Source organism: Equus asinus, chromosome 20 (genome assembly GCF_041296235.1).
Source record: "Equus asinus isolate D_3611 breed Donkey chromosome 20, EquAss-T2T_v2, whole genome shotgun sequence".
Taxonomy (NCBI): Eukaryota; Metazoa; Chordata; class Mammalia; order Perissodactyla; family Equidae; genus Equus; species Equus asinus.
In genome coordinates, this window is record NC_091809.1 from 50265740 (window position 1) to 50281954 (window position 16215).

The following is a 16215-nucleotide window of genomic DNA, read 5'->3' on the forward strand; positions in this document are numbered from 1 at the left end:
GCACACTTTTTGGCACAAGGGATCTGGTTGCTAAGCAACAGTAGCTGGCCTCCCCTCCTCCTCATAACCTTTTTCTCTGTTTCTAAGCATCCAGTTAGCATATGGGAGGGGCTGAGGCTGCCCACCCAGCCCAGCCCAGCCCTTGGCCCCCTTTCGTGCAACAAGGGGTCTATTCATGGTTTCTGAGCAGAGTTCATTGTCTCTCTGGAGTGCGCACGTGTGTGTGTGTGTGTGTGTGTGTGTGTCTGTCTAGGGGGAATGAAGGGGAGGAGCCGTGTGTGAACTACAGCCAAGCTGGCTGGGCTATTTCATCAATGCTGATCCAAGAACAGGAGCAGAACCCTGTCCAGCAGACCCTAAGGCTTCACGTCGGTGCCACTGATACACACGGTAAGGCTACATCTCTGTGCCATCCCGATCTAGCCTCTCTCTCCCCACTGCCCTTGGGATTCTAAGCTGGTGGAAAGAGCTCCTCTGGCAGCTCTGGTGCAGGGACTAGATCCTAGGGGGGGGCCCTGTGTGGCCAACCTCTTGGTTTTCCCCCCAGGGATTGTTTTTTATCTTCCTCTCTTCCCCCCACATACTTTGCACATGGGGAGTGCTGAGCAAATCATTATTACATTGAAATCTTGCTCAAAAGAAGGACCAAGAGATCCTATACCATTAAAGACCATTTTTCCAGGCTACCACATGAGCTTGGACAGGTGGGTTTTGAGGTGGGGCGGCACCTGAGGTGGGGCCAGTTTGTCCAGTGGCTGAACCTGAAGCCAAGCTCCCTTGCTACTGAGACAGGAGGAAAGGCTGGGCATGCCCTGGAATTCTCTCAAGACCAAGTTCTGCCTCTCTGCTCAGAGGGACACCAGCTCAAGAGAAACCATATCCCCAGAGAAGAAACCAACACCTCACCCCAGTAGCCACTTCTCTGTTTTCTTCGGGGTGCTTGCCTGGCTCTCTCAGGTCTGCTAGTCTTCAGTCTTACTGTCCCTGCCCTATGAGTCTCACTTCTAGGCACAAGAAGGAGTGCGTATGGTTGGGTGCAAGCCATGACCCCTGTTTCTGGTGGAGAAGAAAGGCCTTCTGGTGGTGGGAGGTCCAGCCCTACAGACCCAGGGCTGTGATTGGTGTAGGAGATGGGAAGTAGGAGTGGTGTCTTGCTCCATAAGGAAGGTTGGGCTGCTGCCTGATTTGTGACCTGAGCCAGCTTAGGTGCTCACACGTCTGGTGGAGTGATTTTCAGGGCGATTTAGAGGCGACTGAGCAAGGTGAGTCTGACAAAGGCCTTCCTTCTCCCAACCAGAGGATCAGGAAAGCCAGTTGGATGGAGCACAAAGGCAGGATGAGGAGGGTTTTAGTGTGAAAAGAACCTTCCACATGACACATGAAAATCCCATCTAAGCCAATAATGTTTTAGAGTCGGTGTTTCAGGTTTTTATGATCTTTGGGCATAACCCTGTGTGTTGACAGGGAAAGGTGGTCTGCGGGGGAAATGGGAGTCACTTCCACTTTAAGGGGTCTTGTCTACTTTACTGGATTATAAGTTCCTTGAAGAAAGGATCCATAGCTTATACATATTTCTATTAATATTGTTATTATACCTAATATTTGCATTGTACTTTATAGATCCCTTTCAATTACATCATCTTATTTAGCCTGCCTTCCTTCCTCCCCCCCTTTCTTCCTTCCTTCCATTCTTTCATTCAGTGTATATTGATTGAATTCTCACTTCACGCTAGGCCTTGAACCAGGCCCTGGGATGCCTAGAGCAGAGAGGAAAGAGAGAGAGAAGTAAATGAGCACAGTACAAGGGCACGAGAAGTGCTCTATGGGTTGAAGAAAGCTTCCTGGAGAAGCAACATCTAAGCTGAGTCTTGAAGGGTCAGCTACGTGGGGGAAGGGACTACAGGTGCAGAGGCTCCGTGGTGTGAGGTTGCATAAATGTGCTGAAGGTTGGCACGTGTGTCAGTATGACCCTGAGTTCCTCTGTGGAGGGAGTCAGTGCGGGCTGGGAAGGATGGAGAGGTGAGGAAGGGCAAGATCACTGAGGATTTTGTGAGCCATGCCACAGACCTTTGGATTTCTCCTGACGGCTATGAAGACTCATTGAGTATTTTAAAGATGAGGTTAACTTGCTCATATTTGCATTTTAGAAAGATTGCTCTGGCATGGAGAATGGATGGAGGGGGACAAGAACTGGAGGAGGGAGATTACTCCTTGGGAAGTAGGGGTTATCACTCTTATTTTATAAATGAGAAAACTGAAGTTTGAAAGAATGTTGAGTTGTCGGGTTCACATAGTAGGCTGTAGGCCTAGCTTTCAACTGCTAGTCCAGTGTTTTCCCCAAGATCTTATTTTCCATTAGTCTTCTTCATGGCACATGAACTTCAGGCAAACGTCTAACTTACTCTGTTCTATGCATTCTTACCCTCATGACTTTGCCTATTCAGTCCTCTTTGCCTGCAATACCAAAACCCGTATATGTCAGTTCAAACTTTATTCGTCCATAAGGGTCTATCTCAGACACTGCCTCTTCTCAGAACCCTTTCTTGATCTCCCTAGTGAGAATTAAGCTCTCCTTCTGAATGTCAGTGGTAGTGTAAGTGAACTTTTCTTCTGTCGCTTAACATGTATCGCTTTGTTTACATGACTTATCTTCAGGACTCAGCTGTAAGTTCTTTGAGATGGTAGTGGTGGAGGTCCGTGTTGATTTATCTTGAACTCCATACAGTATCTCCCATCATGGCCTGCCCACTTGGGCTAAATAATAATGAATGAATGAACGGATGGTACACTGGGGAGGGGCACTTCTTCCTCTCGATAGGAGGGAATGAAGGAGGGTGGGATCTGGAGGCTTCAGGAAGGATATTGCTGGATTCAGCAGATGCCCTCACAGGTCGTGGGAGGCAACGTGACGGGGTGGTGAAGAGCATAGTCTTTGGAGAGGGCCCAATCTGGGTTCAAGGCTCTGCTCTGACACTTCCTGGCTGTGTGTGAGTAAGGTGGGTGGGGTCAGGGGCTCCAGGAGAGCAGAGAGGGCCTGGAGGGGCAGCTAAGGGAACATGTGGGGGGGGGTCCCCAAGATGAATAAAGGCTTGCAAGCAGCAGTGAGGGCATGGCTGAGGTTAGAGAATGGGGATTTGCAGTGGGCTGTGGCTTCTCTCCTTGGTAGGAGGATCCCGAGTGACTGACAACTATTTCCTCAGAGCCTGATGCTGGACGGCCAAGCCCCCATGGAGGCTCAGTATGCAGAGGAGGGCCCAGGGCCCGGAATCTTCAGATCTGAGCTGGGAGACCCACTACGGAGACCGGAGGCCCAGCAGCAACCCAGTAGGCCAGACTGAGCCATAGGGGAATGACAGGGTGGGGACAGTGAAGGGATAATCTTCCTATATCCCCCAGATTCTCTTCTTCCCCAGATCCTCCTTGGGTCAGCCCCAATTGGTGGATGGCGAGAGGCTGCCTCACTATTTATCCCAGACATGCTTTTGCTCTGTTTCCATTTGGGGGATTGAAGGGGCTCTGGCGGCTTCAGTGGTCAGGGGGCTGCCCCCACCCAGAGGGAGCAGGGGGAGGCGGGCAGGTACAGTGGGGTGAACTCCTGCTGCAGCTCAGTGGCTGCCTAGCCCCGGGGTTGTGCCTCAGGGTGGGGTGAGGCTGGCAGGCAGGCACAGGGCACCTAGGTCCTCCTCTGCCCTCCCTGACAGTCTCTCCGTCAAGACGCTGGTGCTCCAGGCGGCGTGGCTGTGCAGTGCTGGGAGCCCTGGGGCTGCTGGCTGGGGCGAGTGTCGGCTCATGGCTTCTAGGTCAGTGCTGGGACCTCAGTGGTCTGGGGAGGGACAAAGAATAGGATCTGGGAGATGCTGGAAGAGAGGAGCAGGTGCTGAGCAGGTGTTAAAGGCAGATGAGATGAGCGTATTTCTCATCCACTCTGAGTAGACAACAAGAGAAGGGATGACATTGCAATAGATGGGATTAAGGGTCCATGTAGGAAGAACATTTCAGTCCTACAGTGAGAAGTGTAGAGTCCTTGAGTGGATGATCCAGGGAGGCCCTAGTCAAACTTCTTCTAGAAATCTTTCCCAGTCGGAGAGATACAGAGACAGAGAGACAGACAGAGAGCTATGCCTCTCCTCTGCATGTTAGCTGGAGACCTGCGTAAAGCAGGGTGATGGATGGAGACCCCAGGCGGGTGCTTTTGCCTCCCTCTGCTGCAGATATCTCGTTCTGCCCCTTGGCTGCCTCCTATGGGAACCCCTCCCTTCCCCAGCCTCTTCTCTGTGACCCTCTCCTTGTCCTTGTCCTCTGAAGTGCTGTATCTGTGGCCAGCTGCCTCTCAGCCTGTTCTGTGGACCTCGCAGGATGAGGAGATGACTTTGAACTGCTCAGAGGCCAGCGGTGGCGAGGAAGCCCTCCTCCCCTCAATTCCCAAAGCAGGTGGGCCACAGCCCCAAGGCTATGAGACTCCTCCCCAGTCCAGGCTCCCTTTGCAGCTCTGGGATCCCCCCTTCCGGCTGGGGGCAAGAAGACCGAAATGGAGGGCCATGAGTTCATTGCCATCCATCTGGATCTCCTCCTCTCCTGTGAGGGTGGTGACATGGTCCTGCGTTGCAGAGCTGATCTCTGACTTAGGGCTTTCAGCACTCCCTGGGGACTGTCTTGATCTCTAGCTGGGGCAGGGCCGGGAGCCCAGGTGACTTGCCATTTGGGGCAGAGTGAGCCGCAATGTGGAGGAAGAGGAGCCAGGTGTGTGTGGGGACCCAGCGTGTGAGCAGCAGGAGTCTTTGCCCAGTGGCCACCTAGCGGGCTGGGAACATCACTCCACATTGTCTGCCTCTTCCCCCTACCTCGCATTGTCCTCTCCCCACCAGGTAAGAGTTGCGGATCAGAAGATATGATGCCTCCAAGGCTGGGGTTAGAATCAGTTCCAGATTAGAAAAAGCTTGGGGCCTGCCTTTTGCTAGACGTGGGACTTTGGGTACGTTACTTCTTTGAGTTTCCATTTCCTTCTGTATGAAGTGGAGATAAAAATATTTACTGCATAAAGCTGTAAGGATAAAGTGAGCTAATACATAGAAGTGTTTAGTACCGAGTCTGGAAAAGCAGACTCTCAATAAATGGCAACCATCACTAGCATTGTCACAAGATTCGAAATCAGAAGCCCTCGCCTTGGTCCTGGCTCCATCACTTGCAGATTCTGTGATCTTATACAAGCCGTTTAACCTCATGTGCATTAGTTTTCCCGGGAGGATGGTAATCCTTACCCCATAGGGCGGACAAGGAGTGATGGAGCATGTTTAAAAGCACTTGGTTAAAACACAAAACTGAAATCCTGCACAAACAGGAGTTATTTTGTTCTCAGAACTGGCCTGGTGCGCTGGGGAACAGGGAGCCTGACCTTGGGTGACCCAGCTGCTATCATTAAGGCTTCTTCAGGTCCCACAGTGGCCAGGTCCAGCTCCCCCTACCCACCCTGCCCCTCCACCCTGCAATACGTAGGATGTGCTTTCACGCTGTGGTTTCAGTATCTTTCAGAATAAACAAGGAGGACTTCTTGCTGCAAGTACAGGTGAGGGCCCGGCCAGACTGGCTCCTGGTCTGCCACGAGGGCTGGAGCTCTGCCCTGGGGGTGCGGATCTGCCGCAGCCTGGGGCACCTCAGGTAACTGGGGCCAGAGCTGGGGCCTGGGGACCATGGAGGGCTGGTGGGTGGGAGAAGGGGAATTGGAGACCTCTATCTGCCTGTCACCACCAAAGTACTCAGGAAACGGCAAGAGATCATTTTGGCCATCTCCTGGCCTCTGGGCATGATGGCGCCCCAGCCTGTTTCTCTCCTTTGAGCATCCCTGCTTTTTAACAAATATAAATCCCAGAAGAGGTCCTTGTCAAAGTCTAGCTCAGTCACTGTACCGTGATAGTATCTCATGCACATTCCAGTTATGACTGACCACCATCTCTCATGCTGCTGTTTAAAGCCGATTTCCTCCTATTCTGTCCCCCTCTTCTGCCAAGACTCACTCACCACAAGGGAGTGAACCTGTCTGACCTCAAGCTCAACAGCTCCCAGGAGTTTGCTCAGCTCCCTCCTAGACTGGGAGGCCTCCTGGAGGAGGTGTGGCAGCCCAGGTAGGGCTTCTGAGGAGGGTGAATGGAGTCCCTTACTTCCTGGTGAATAGTCCAGCAAAAATCTTGGAGATGTAAGATAGGAGGACAAAGAAGATCATTTCCCAATCAGAAATTACAAACTCACTTCACACGAGCCCTGCCCATCAAAGTTTTCATATGTTACCTTATTTGCTCCTCATAAGAACTGCAGGATTGGTTGTTATCGTCACAGGATTTGAACTGGTACTTTTATCCCCATTTTACAGGTGGGGAAACTGAGGCTCAATGAGATAAAGGGACTTGTCCAAGGTCACAGAACTAATAAGCAGCCAAACCAAGTCTTGAAACCAGGCTCCTGTCTCCAAACTAAGTGCCGTCTCAGCCCTGCCATAGTTTACTTGGATAATGCTGGTATCTCAGGAGAGCAAGGGTTGACTTGTTCTGGCTAAGAGCAGCTTGGGGCCTGGAGACACTCCAGGGAAGAGGGACCTGGGATGGATCAAGCCCTTCTCCAAATCCTGGGCGTGGGCACAAGTAGAGAGGGTCTTTGCCCTGCTTGGGCTCCCTCAAGCTTTCTAGCGGCCTCCTGGGCTGGCTGGCTGGGCATCCCATTGTTGCTCTCTTCCTTGCACCACTTTTCCTGTCTGGACTGTCCCCTCAGGCCCCTCCTATGCAGCTGCTGTCCTCTGAGGGGCCATCGTGGGAATGTGGCTGCAGAAGGGGAGGCTTGGAATGTTTCCCTGTCTTAGATACCTAAAGGGGCAAAGGGAAGTAGAGGTGGGATGGACTCTGCCAGGGGAGCCGGGAGGGCTGTGGGTTTGGGAAACTAGATGAAACTGGGAGGATCCAGACGTTGGACTGCTGGGGGCAAGAGGTGAGTAAAGAAAGAGAAGAGGGCTTTGGTCCAAAAGGAATTGAGGTTTGTGCTGAGAAAGAGGAGGGAAGAGGAGAGCAAGGATATGAATATTCGGGGTCCGGGCAAAGGGCTTGAGATAGAGGATAGGGTACCCTCGGAAGGAGAACAGGGCACCGAGCCTTGTTCGCTCACGCACTTGCTTATCCCCTCATCCATCAAATACACAAGGGCCCTTGGTGGGAACAGCTGGACTGTCTTACCTATAAATACTCCATCTGTAACTTGGGGCCCTGCCCAATCAACCCTCGAGGACCATGAAGTCCTGCTGGTGGCCTGCGGTGACTGGGCAGAGTGTGCCCTGCTGTTCTGGAGACCTGTTGTGAGGAGGGGCCTAGGGGCTTGGGTGGGGGCGGGAAGCAGATGGCTGTGGCTACGCATGAGGCCCCCCTTTGTCTCCACCCCGCCAACTACCCTCCTCCTCCATGCCCTCGGGTGGGCCCCTGCCCAGCTTCTTGCTGGCACCTCTGTTTTGCAGGGACAACTGCACTTCTGGCCAAATCGTTTCCCTCAAATGCTCTGGTGAGTCATGTCTGGGGTCCAGGAAGGTGGCAGTGGGAGAAAGGAGTCTCCCCCCTGCCCTGAGTGTGGAAGAGCCCCATAGAGACACTCAGCTGGGCCTGAGGTGGGGTTCCTTACCCACCTGCCCATCTGCCTGCCAGGCCCCTTCGTGCAGACACAATTCTGCCCGAACAGAGCCCTGTCGAAGCTTCTGTCACATCCCGCCACACCAGCCACTGGTCTGGGCGGATGACCTCCTCATGTCACTACTTGACACTACCTGCCTTGACCTCTGACCCGCACTCCCACTTTCTTATGGAGAGCCCCAAAGGTGGAGTTCCTATTGGCTATTAACTGGTTAGCAGCTTCAGGAGACTGAGGAGGGTGGTGGACTGGGGATGGGCACAGGTCCAGAGGGTCTTCACCCTGCTTGGGCTTCTTTAAGCTTTCCAGCAGCCTTCTGGGTGGGCTGGCTGGGCATCCCCTCAGGGGCCAAATGGGAGACAGTCTGTGGAGTTCCTTTCATGCTATTCAGCTATCATCTCTTCATCTGTCCTTCACCCATCCATCCACTCACCAACATTTCAACCCCTCCTATGGGACAGGCATTTTGCTAGGTATCAGGGCTCCACAGATAATGCAAGCGCAGTCTGTGAGCTCACAGCCTGATGGGGCAGGCAGGTGTGTAACCACATTCCTACCTTTCGGTCCCTCCTACTTAGGACCAGGAGTAATAGATGAGAGCTGTCCACAGTGGGCCACTCCCTGAGAGTCAGGGCTGTGCTGACACCTGCCTCTCTTTCTTTCCATCTCACTGGTGCTTCTATGTTCACAGAGTGTGGGGCAAGGCCCCTGGCTTCCCGGATAGTCGGGGGGCAGGCCGTGGCTCCTGGGCGCTGGCCATGGCATGCCAGCGTGGCCCTGGGCTCCCGGCACACGTGCGGGGGCTCCGTGCTGGCACCACACTGGGTGGTGACCGCTGCGCACTGCATGCACAGGCAAGTCTCGGGTCTGCTAGGGAGGAGCAGGCCCCGTTGTCTTTTCTGTTTGGCCGTTGGTATGTCCTGTATATAATGTCTGTGTCCAACTGTCTGCCTCCGCATGACGGCTCTGAGTGGGTGGGTGGTGTTTGTGAAATTCTCCCTGTTGAGTGGCAAGAACAGCTCTGCATGAATAGCAGTAATCATACAAATATCGGCTCTTTGTATTTGCTTAGTTTTTAAGTTTTTTTTTTTTTTTTTTTTTTTAAGATTTTATTTTTTCCTTTCTCTCCCCAAAGCCCCCCGGTACGTAGTTGTGTATTCTTCGTTGTGGGTTCTTCTAGTTGTGGCATGTGGGATGCTGCCTCAGCGTGGTCTGACGAGCAGTGCCATGTCCGCGCCCAGGATTCGAACCAACGAAATACTGGGCCGCCTGCAGCGGAGCGCGCGAACTTAACCACTCGGCCACGGGGCCAGCCCCTAGTTTTTAAGTTTTTAAAATGCTTTCACACTCACAGCCCTCTGCACTTCTTCATGTTTATCACCACTGTAATTAAATCATTTCCTTGTCATTGTTTATTTAATGTCTTCCTTCCCTTTGAGACTGGAAGCCCCATGGGAGCAGGGACTCTCAGTCTTGTTTAGCACTGAATCCCTTTGTTGTTTCTCCCCCTGCCTTGTCCCCAGGGCCCAGAACAGTTCTGGAATATAGTAGATGCTTAATATATACTGGTTGGAGCAGTGAAGGAATGAGTGACGGATGAGTGTGTGAGCTCTTTGGCCCTCTTCTGGTGGCTGGCAAGGCAGCTAGTGTAGTCTTCATTTTACAAGGGGAAACTGAGGCTGGGAGCAGGGAAGTGCCTCCCCCACGATCACACATACTAAGTGGAGAGACGGGACGGATGCACGTTTTTCTGCCTCAGGTTAGAGTTATGGCATCATACGAGGTCCTTTGATGTTCGCAGTCGAACTTGGAAGGGGATTTGCAGGAGAGAGGGGTGGTGGGTGCAGATGACCCATAATGTTTTACTTCTCTATCCATCAGTACTCGAACATTTATTAGGTACCTACTGCGTGCGCAGTCTCTTGCCAGCTGTGGGGGGGATACTAAGAGGCATGGTTCTGGAACTTACAGCCTGGCGATGGGGGCCCCATTAATAGCCTCTGTGGCCAGCTTCCTCCACCCACCACCTCACTTACGTCAACTTCTTCTGCCCCTTTCTTCCCCGGGCTCAGCATCACTCCTATGTGCAGTTTCAGGCTGTCCCGCCTGTCCAGCTGGCGGGTCCGTGCGGGGTTGGTCAGCCACAGCATGGTCAGGACACACCAGGGGGCTGTGGTGGAGAGGATCATCCCCCACCCACTCTACAGCGCCCAGAATCATGACTATGACGTCGCCCTCCTGCGGCTCCGGACCCCACTCGATTTCTCAGGTGAGGCGCTGGCCTTGGGTGAGCAGGCTGTCGGCTGTGCTGAGAGAGGAGCAGATGCCCGGGTCGGGCAGGGGGGCTGAGCTCTAGAGTTCCTCCCAGTGCTGTAAGCCTGAAAACATTCAGTTCAGACTGTCCTGAACTTTGGCATCACCTGGACCTGAAGCCGCACCGGCTCTTCTGCATGCCCTTGAGGACAAAGAGCTTAAAGAGCCGGCCCCTTTCTCAGCTGGGCTGCCGACGGGATTTGCCTGGAGGTCCCAAGCGGAGCTTCGCAGCTGCTCATCTGCCAACAGGCTGCTCCAACCCTATTCCCAGGCTGGTCCCAGGTCCCAGGAAGCTTGTGGCATGCTACAGTTAATAAGATTCCTCTCATTTTTCCAAATATTCTTTTGCTCAATCCTCATACCTCCCCTGACAGGTAGACGAGGCAGGTACACACAGACAAGGATGCTGAGGTTTCCTGAGGGCAATGGCTTTCTTCAAGTTCACGCACAGATGGTTCCTGAGCCTGGTGCCCCGACTCCAGGGCGGGGGCTTCTCCTCTACAGCATCTGCCCAAGGGCAGCTCCTCAACATGCACACGCACATGTGCACTGACCGACAAACACGTACACTCACAAAACACACACACACGCATGCACTCACGCTCACACACACATCACAACCCACACTCATGTGATGCTCACACAAGCACACAGGCATACTCACTCCTATGCACCATATGCTCACACCATACACACTCATGCACACTCACTCTCATGCTCACACCATACACACTCATGCACACTCACTCTCATGCGCACACCATAGACACTCATGCACGCTCACTCTCATGCGCACACCATACACACTCATGCACGCTCACTCTCATGCGCACACCATACACACTCATGCACGCTCACTCTCATGCGCACACCATACACACTCATGCACGCTCACTCTCATGCGCACACCATACACACTCATGCACGCTCACTCTCATGCGCACACCATACACACTCATGCACGCTCACTCTCATGCGCACACCATACACACTCATGCACGCTCACTCTCATGCGCACACCATACACACTCATGCACGCTCACTCTCATGCACACACCATACACACTCATGCACGCTCACTCTCATGCGCACACCATAGACACTCATGCACGCTCACTCTCATGCGCACACCATACACACTCATGCACGCTCACTCTCATGCGCACACCACACACTCATGCACGCTCACTCTCATGCGCACACCATACACACTCATGCACGCTCACTCTCATGCGCACACCACACACTCATGCACGCTCACTCTCATGCGCACACCATACACACTCATGCACGCTCACTCTCATGCGCACACCACACACTCATGCACGCTCACTCTCATGCGCACACCATACACACTCATGCACGCTCACTCTCATGCGCACACCATACACACTCATGCACGCTCACTCTCATGCGCACACCATACACACTCATGCACGCTCACTCTCATGCGCACACCATACACACGCATGCACGCTCACTCTCATGCGCACACCATACACACGCATGCACGCTCACTCTCATGCGCACACCATACACACTCATGCACGCTCACTCTCATGCGCACACCATACACACTCATGCACGCTCACTCTCATGCGCACACCATACACACTCATGCACGCTCACTCTCATGCGCACACCATACACACTCATGCACACTCACGAACACACACTCATGCCCACTCCTGCACACACCCACATACACTTAGCACTCCTCCCTCTCATTGCTACCGGTCACCTCGGGTTTCTGGAACAACGGTTGTTGTCATATGCCTTTCACAGATGTTATCATATATGGGTACCCTCTGAACTGTTGTTCAACAGTTAACATTCCTAAATTGACTTAAATATATTTAAAAGGGAAACTTTAGGTTAGTGCTTAATCGAAGAACCCATATTACTTACAGTAAATAGATCATAACCACAAAAATACACAGAGGGAAAACCAGCCAGTGCTCAAGTTCTAGCCTGGTGCCGTCCTCTGCAGCGTGGCCGCATGCAGACCTGCTCTCTGCGTGCTTGGGCGGAGGTGGACGGGCACTGAGAGAGGTACAGCCGAGCACCAGCCGAGTCTTTCTCCCTGATGCAGTTAGACGGACTGAAAGAGAACCGACAGGACGTACTGTCTCCCCAAGTCAATCAGTGTGTATTTGGTCTCAACATCACACCTAACACCATGTTTGGGCTCCACCCGCAAGGAGTGTCACACACTTTGGGAAATAATGCCAAGAGGATCCAAACCCTGGGGAAAGTACAAAATGGGTCCTCATTAGGAGTAGTTAGGTACAAACACCCAGAAGGAATTTCGTTCTCTCGCAGTCCTGGGTGGGGGTGCACAGCGGGGACACTGCCCAACTAGAGGGTGCCCTGCACTCTGCGGTTCACACATTGTCCTCTGTGTGCACGGCGACCCCCAAGGTGGTACAGTGCATGACCCGCACAGCCATACAGGAGGCCTGGCTGGGGGAGGCCAAGAACCAGGACTGTTTGAGAAGGGGGAGAGGAGGACCTGCCAGCCCTGGTTCTCTGCCCAGGCTAGGGGGAAGGGAAGCTGAGCCTGAGCGGGGCCTAGGACCACGTTCCTCTCTACAGACACCGTGAGCGCTGTGTGCCTGCCGGCCGAGGAGCAAGATTTTCCCAGGGGCTCGCAGTGCTGGGTGTCTGGCTGGGGCCACACTGACCCCAGCCATGGTAAGTCAGCTCCCAGGGCCCTGGGTACAAAAGGGGTGTGGGGGTGGTGGAGGCATCCTTCTCAAGGTGAGGCACCTCCAACTCCCCTGGCCACGTGGCAGGGCCAGCCCCCTTTTCCTCTGGCATTGCCCTTGGCCAGGCCAGGGGCCCCTGTCTCCCCTGCCTGTGTCTTTCTGAGAGAACAACCCCTGAGACTCCCCTAAATCTGGCCTTTTACCTCCGCTCCCCTTGTCCCAGGAGTGCCATAGCCCCAGCTTTCGGGGGGATGTGTGAGTTCTACTTTGCCTCTTCACTCCCAGCTCCCAGGTCTGCCAGACCCCTGCCTCCTTGCCCAGAGTCCACACCTCCCACCCTGGGCTCCCCTCTTTGTGTCTCCAGGGTCTCTAACCAACCCCCCTCTTGCTGCTCTGCCTTCCTGGGTCTTGCTTGGTGCCCTGCAGCCCTGCTCTGTGTCCCTCCATCTCTCTGTCTGCTTCCTGCAGCCCACAGCTCAGACACACTGCAGGACATGGTGGTGCCCCTGCTCAGCACCCAGCTCTGCAACAGCTCTTGTGTGTACAGCGGGGCCCTCACCCCCCGCATGCTGTGTGCCGGCTACCTGGACGGGAGGGCTGATGCATGCCAGGTGTGGCAGCAAGAGGGCCCTGGGGGAGGGCAGGGGCACGGGGGCTTGCTGTGACTTGGCCCCTGCTCTGAGCAGCCTTTTTAGGAGGGGTGAGGGAAGGCGAGATCCATGCTGGAAGCAGGAGGGGCCTGAAATGGGGAGGTCTGTGCCCCTCTACCAGGAAGGACTAACGGCCTGTTTCTCTGTGTTTCTGTGCCTGGATCCCTCAGGGGGATAGTGGGGGTCCCCTGGTGTGCCAGGATGGGGGCACATGGCGCCTGGTGGGGGTGGTCAGCTGGGGCCATGGCTGCGCAGAGCCCAATCACCCCGGTGTCTACGCCAAGGTCGCTGAGCTCCTGGACTGGATCCAGGACACAGCATGGGTGAGTGTGGGGGCAGGGGTGCGTGGAGGTATGTAAAGAACCCATCTTTTGGAAACTGTGGACCTCATCCCTTAGGCCTGGGCCCTGCTTGGGGCTGGAGAGGGGGCTAGGGAACGTTTCCCAGAGTGGGAGGAGGAAGGAGTGATGCAGTAACATTGAATTCGTTGGATTTCTATACATTTAAGCGTTAACTAGGGAAGAGGAGACTTGAGTTTGTATTGTGGCCCAGATCTGCCATTTACTGTGACTTTTGGCAAGTTCATAACTTAGTAAACCTCACTTGCCCGGTAATAACCATCGTGGCTGGTTACATGCTACTATGACGATTAAATGAGGTAAGACCTGTACAAGGCCTGCACGGTGCAAGGCTTAGCGTGAGTGACCCCCCTGTTATTTATGTATTTATTTATGACCGTCATTTCCCCCTGGTTTCTAAGGCAGTGACTCTTCACTATGGAGAGAGCTCAGCATTTAACAGTTTGGGTTCAGCAGCAAATTAATTCTTGTGTGACATGAGGCAAGCTACTCAGCTTCGTCTGTTTAGTGGGACGACCAAGTGAGATAATGTGTATAAAAATACATTTTTTCATATAAAGGACTTTGTAAATGCAAGACTTGATAATGAAAATCATCCTTCTGCAAGGTTGGGCATGGGGCGGGTGGTAGATAATAAACATTAGCATTTACAGGGGACATATGCATCCATCTCATTCAAACCTTACAGAAAACCTAGAGCAGCGTGTATTTTTAGCCTTTCCATTTGACAGAAGTGGAAATGAAGTTTCTAAATGGTTAAGTGACTTACAGAAATGAAAGTCACTCGGCTAGTGCGTGGTGGAGCCGTGCTGTGGATCCAGCTCCTTTCTCTTCCAGTGCAGGACTCTCTCCCCGAGGCCTGTTGTTTCCTCCAACTCGCTGTGTAGCAGCCTCATGTTTCCTGGGGTCTCTGACAGGTCCGCTAGATGGAGGAGAAGCAGCGGCTCCTGATGCAGAAGGCATGGATCCCCCATCACTGCACAAGAGACTGTCACCTCCCATGGGCCAGCCTCCAGGCCACATGGCCTCTCCCCTTGGGCCCTGATTTCCAGTCCCTCTAGCTCACCAGAGAGCATCATTGACAGGAGAGAGGCTGGGGCTGGGCTGGGAAGGTGGGGGAGCTGAGAGGTGTGGGGGAGGAGCTGGAGACGAAGAGGCTGCTGGCAGCAGGTTGGGAGCCAGCCTTCTGCCCTCTTTCCTCCCCAGCCCCTGTGCGCATCTTTTGGGAGGATGCTCAGGGATATCCTGGGCCTTCTCCCTGTGCGCTCAAGGGGGAAGTGCCTCCCTAGAGAAGCCCTGGCTTGGAGGCTTCTAGGCAGATGGGGTCAGGGCTAGCCAGCCCAGATTAAGCCCATGGAGTCAGGATCTTCTCCCCTCTTCAGTTGGTCTCACCTACTTCTTGTTCTCACCTGGCTCTGGCTGGCCCTGCTTGGGTGGGGTTGCTGTAAAAACACTCTGGTTGGTGTTGAAATAGGATGTTGGTTTTAGAATAACAGTTCTGTGAACTGGTCCAAGGAGTTCTGTTATTAAAGTGAATTGATAGATGGTCTTGGTTGGATTCTCTCTCATTCTCTCTCCTTTCCCTCTCTCTCTCTCTCTCTCTCACACACACACACACACACACAAGCACACACACACGTTAGGGATGGAATTACAAACTTCCTCCCATACATGTTTCTTAAAAGCTCTGGCACTGACTCTTGCTCGTCTCCCTAGAATCTTGGCATGCCCTTATTTAATTCTTTACATTGGTTAAATCTTCATGCTATGATCTGCAGCAAAGAGCCCCAGCCGCCCAGGTGCTCTGATGCTGTGGGTCTGAGAACCACTTAAGTCAATGCTCTCTTACGGAGGGTCTGGCTGCCCCACCAGACCCATCTCTCCTTCTTAGCTCTTGCTTCAGAACTGGGCCTTCCGGCTTGGGAAGATTTCTTTCTGAGTTTATGCCAGGTTAGCATTTTCCTGGTGAAGCTTCTCTCCCGTTCTCTCCTCTTTAGCAATTAAGATGCAATTGGCATCTTGTTTCTAAAAACTGCAATGAATTTTTTATGGTGCTTACCCAAGGAAATGCAATTAGTGTTTAGTAATAACACAGCTTTTCCAGGAGTTTATCAGCATTTTTTTTTTCTTAAGTGGTTGTACAAATGAATATTCATTCCTGGAGGGTCTGCTCCCTTTCCATGAAGTACAATAAAAAATAAGGGCCTCAATTCACTGTTGCTTTGTTACCTGGGGGAGAGGTTGCTGGGAGTCTGCTGTCAAATTGCAGAAGCGTCATGGGAGAGGCCCGGGCAGGTGGCAAACAGCTTCAGCCTGTGTTCTTAGAGCCCAGACCTCCAGCCTCCACCTGAGATCAGAATTTCCTACCCTGTTCTGGTAGGTCCCCACCTCCAGAGGCCGTTCCAGCGCCACTGAGCGCCCCGGGCAGGGAGGAGTTACCTGCAAATCATCAACTATGATCTTTTTTGTATTTCTCTATCAACTATAATCATTTGCTTACTTAAAGGGAGGTTTCTATTTATCACAGTC

The 16215-nt window shown here is 53.1% G+C and overlaps 1 protein-coding gene across 3 annotated transcripts; it reads left to right on the forward strand.

The window, feature by feature from the left end:
* Positions 1 to 283: 283 nt before the first annotated feature.
* TMPRSS5 (transmembrane serine protease 5) lies at positions 284 to 15774 on the forward strand. 3 transcript variants are annotated; one of them, XM_070490264.1, is made up of 14 exons: positions 290 to 390; positions 793 to 957; positions 3201 to 3324; positions 3702 to 3800; positions 4306 to 4431; positions 5520 to 5655; positions 6006 to 6119; positions 7490 to 7533; positions 8348 to 8510; positions 9747 to 9925; positions 12565 to 12663; positions 13146 to 13288; positions 13498 to 13650; positions 14604 to 15774. In XM_070490264.1, exons 2-14 carry the CDS (start codon positions 808 to 810, stop codon positions 14610 to 14612), a joined length of 1539 nt encoding a protein of 512 aa, XP_070346365.1. In that variant the 5' UTR covers positions 290 to 390; positions 793 to 807; the 3' UTR covers positions 14613 to 15774. The 3 variants fall into 3 exon arrangements, with proteins under 3 accessions (XP_070346367.1, XP_070346366.1, XP_070346365.1); XM_070490266.1 differs by lacking the exon at positions 793 to 957 and having other exon boundaries at positions 284 to 390; positions 3167 to 3324; positions 14604 to 15772; XM_070490265.1 differs by lacking the exon at positions 793 to 957 and having other exon boundaries at positions 284 to 390; positions 14604 to 15771.
* Positions 15775 to 16215: the final 441 nt, after the last annotated feature.

Coding starts and splice junctions, on each gene's coding strand:
- TMPRSS5 (XM_070490264.1), top strand. CDS start 808: ATGCCCTGGAATTCTCTCAAGACCAAGTTCTGCCTCTCTGCTCAGAGG. Junction 4,432..5,519: donor CCCCTCAATTCCCAAAGCAG/GTGGGCCACAGC, acceptor CTGTGGTTTCAG/TATCTTTCAGAATAAACAAG. Junction 6,120..7,489: donor GAGGAGGTGTGGCAGCCCAG/GTAGGGCTTCTG, acceptor TCTGTTTTGCAG/GGACAACTGCACTTCTGGCC.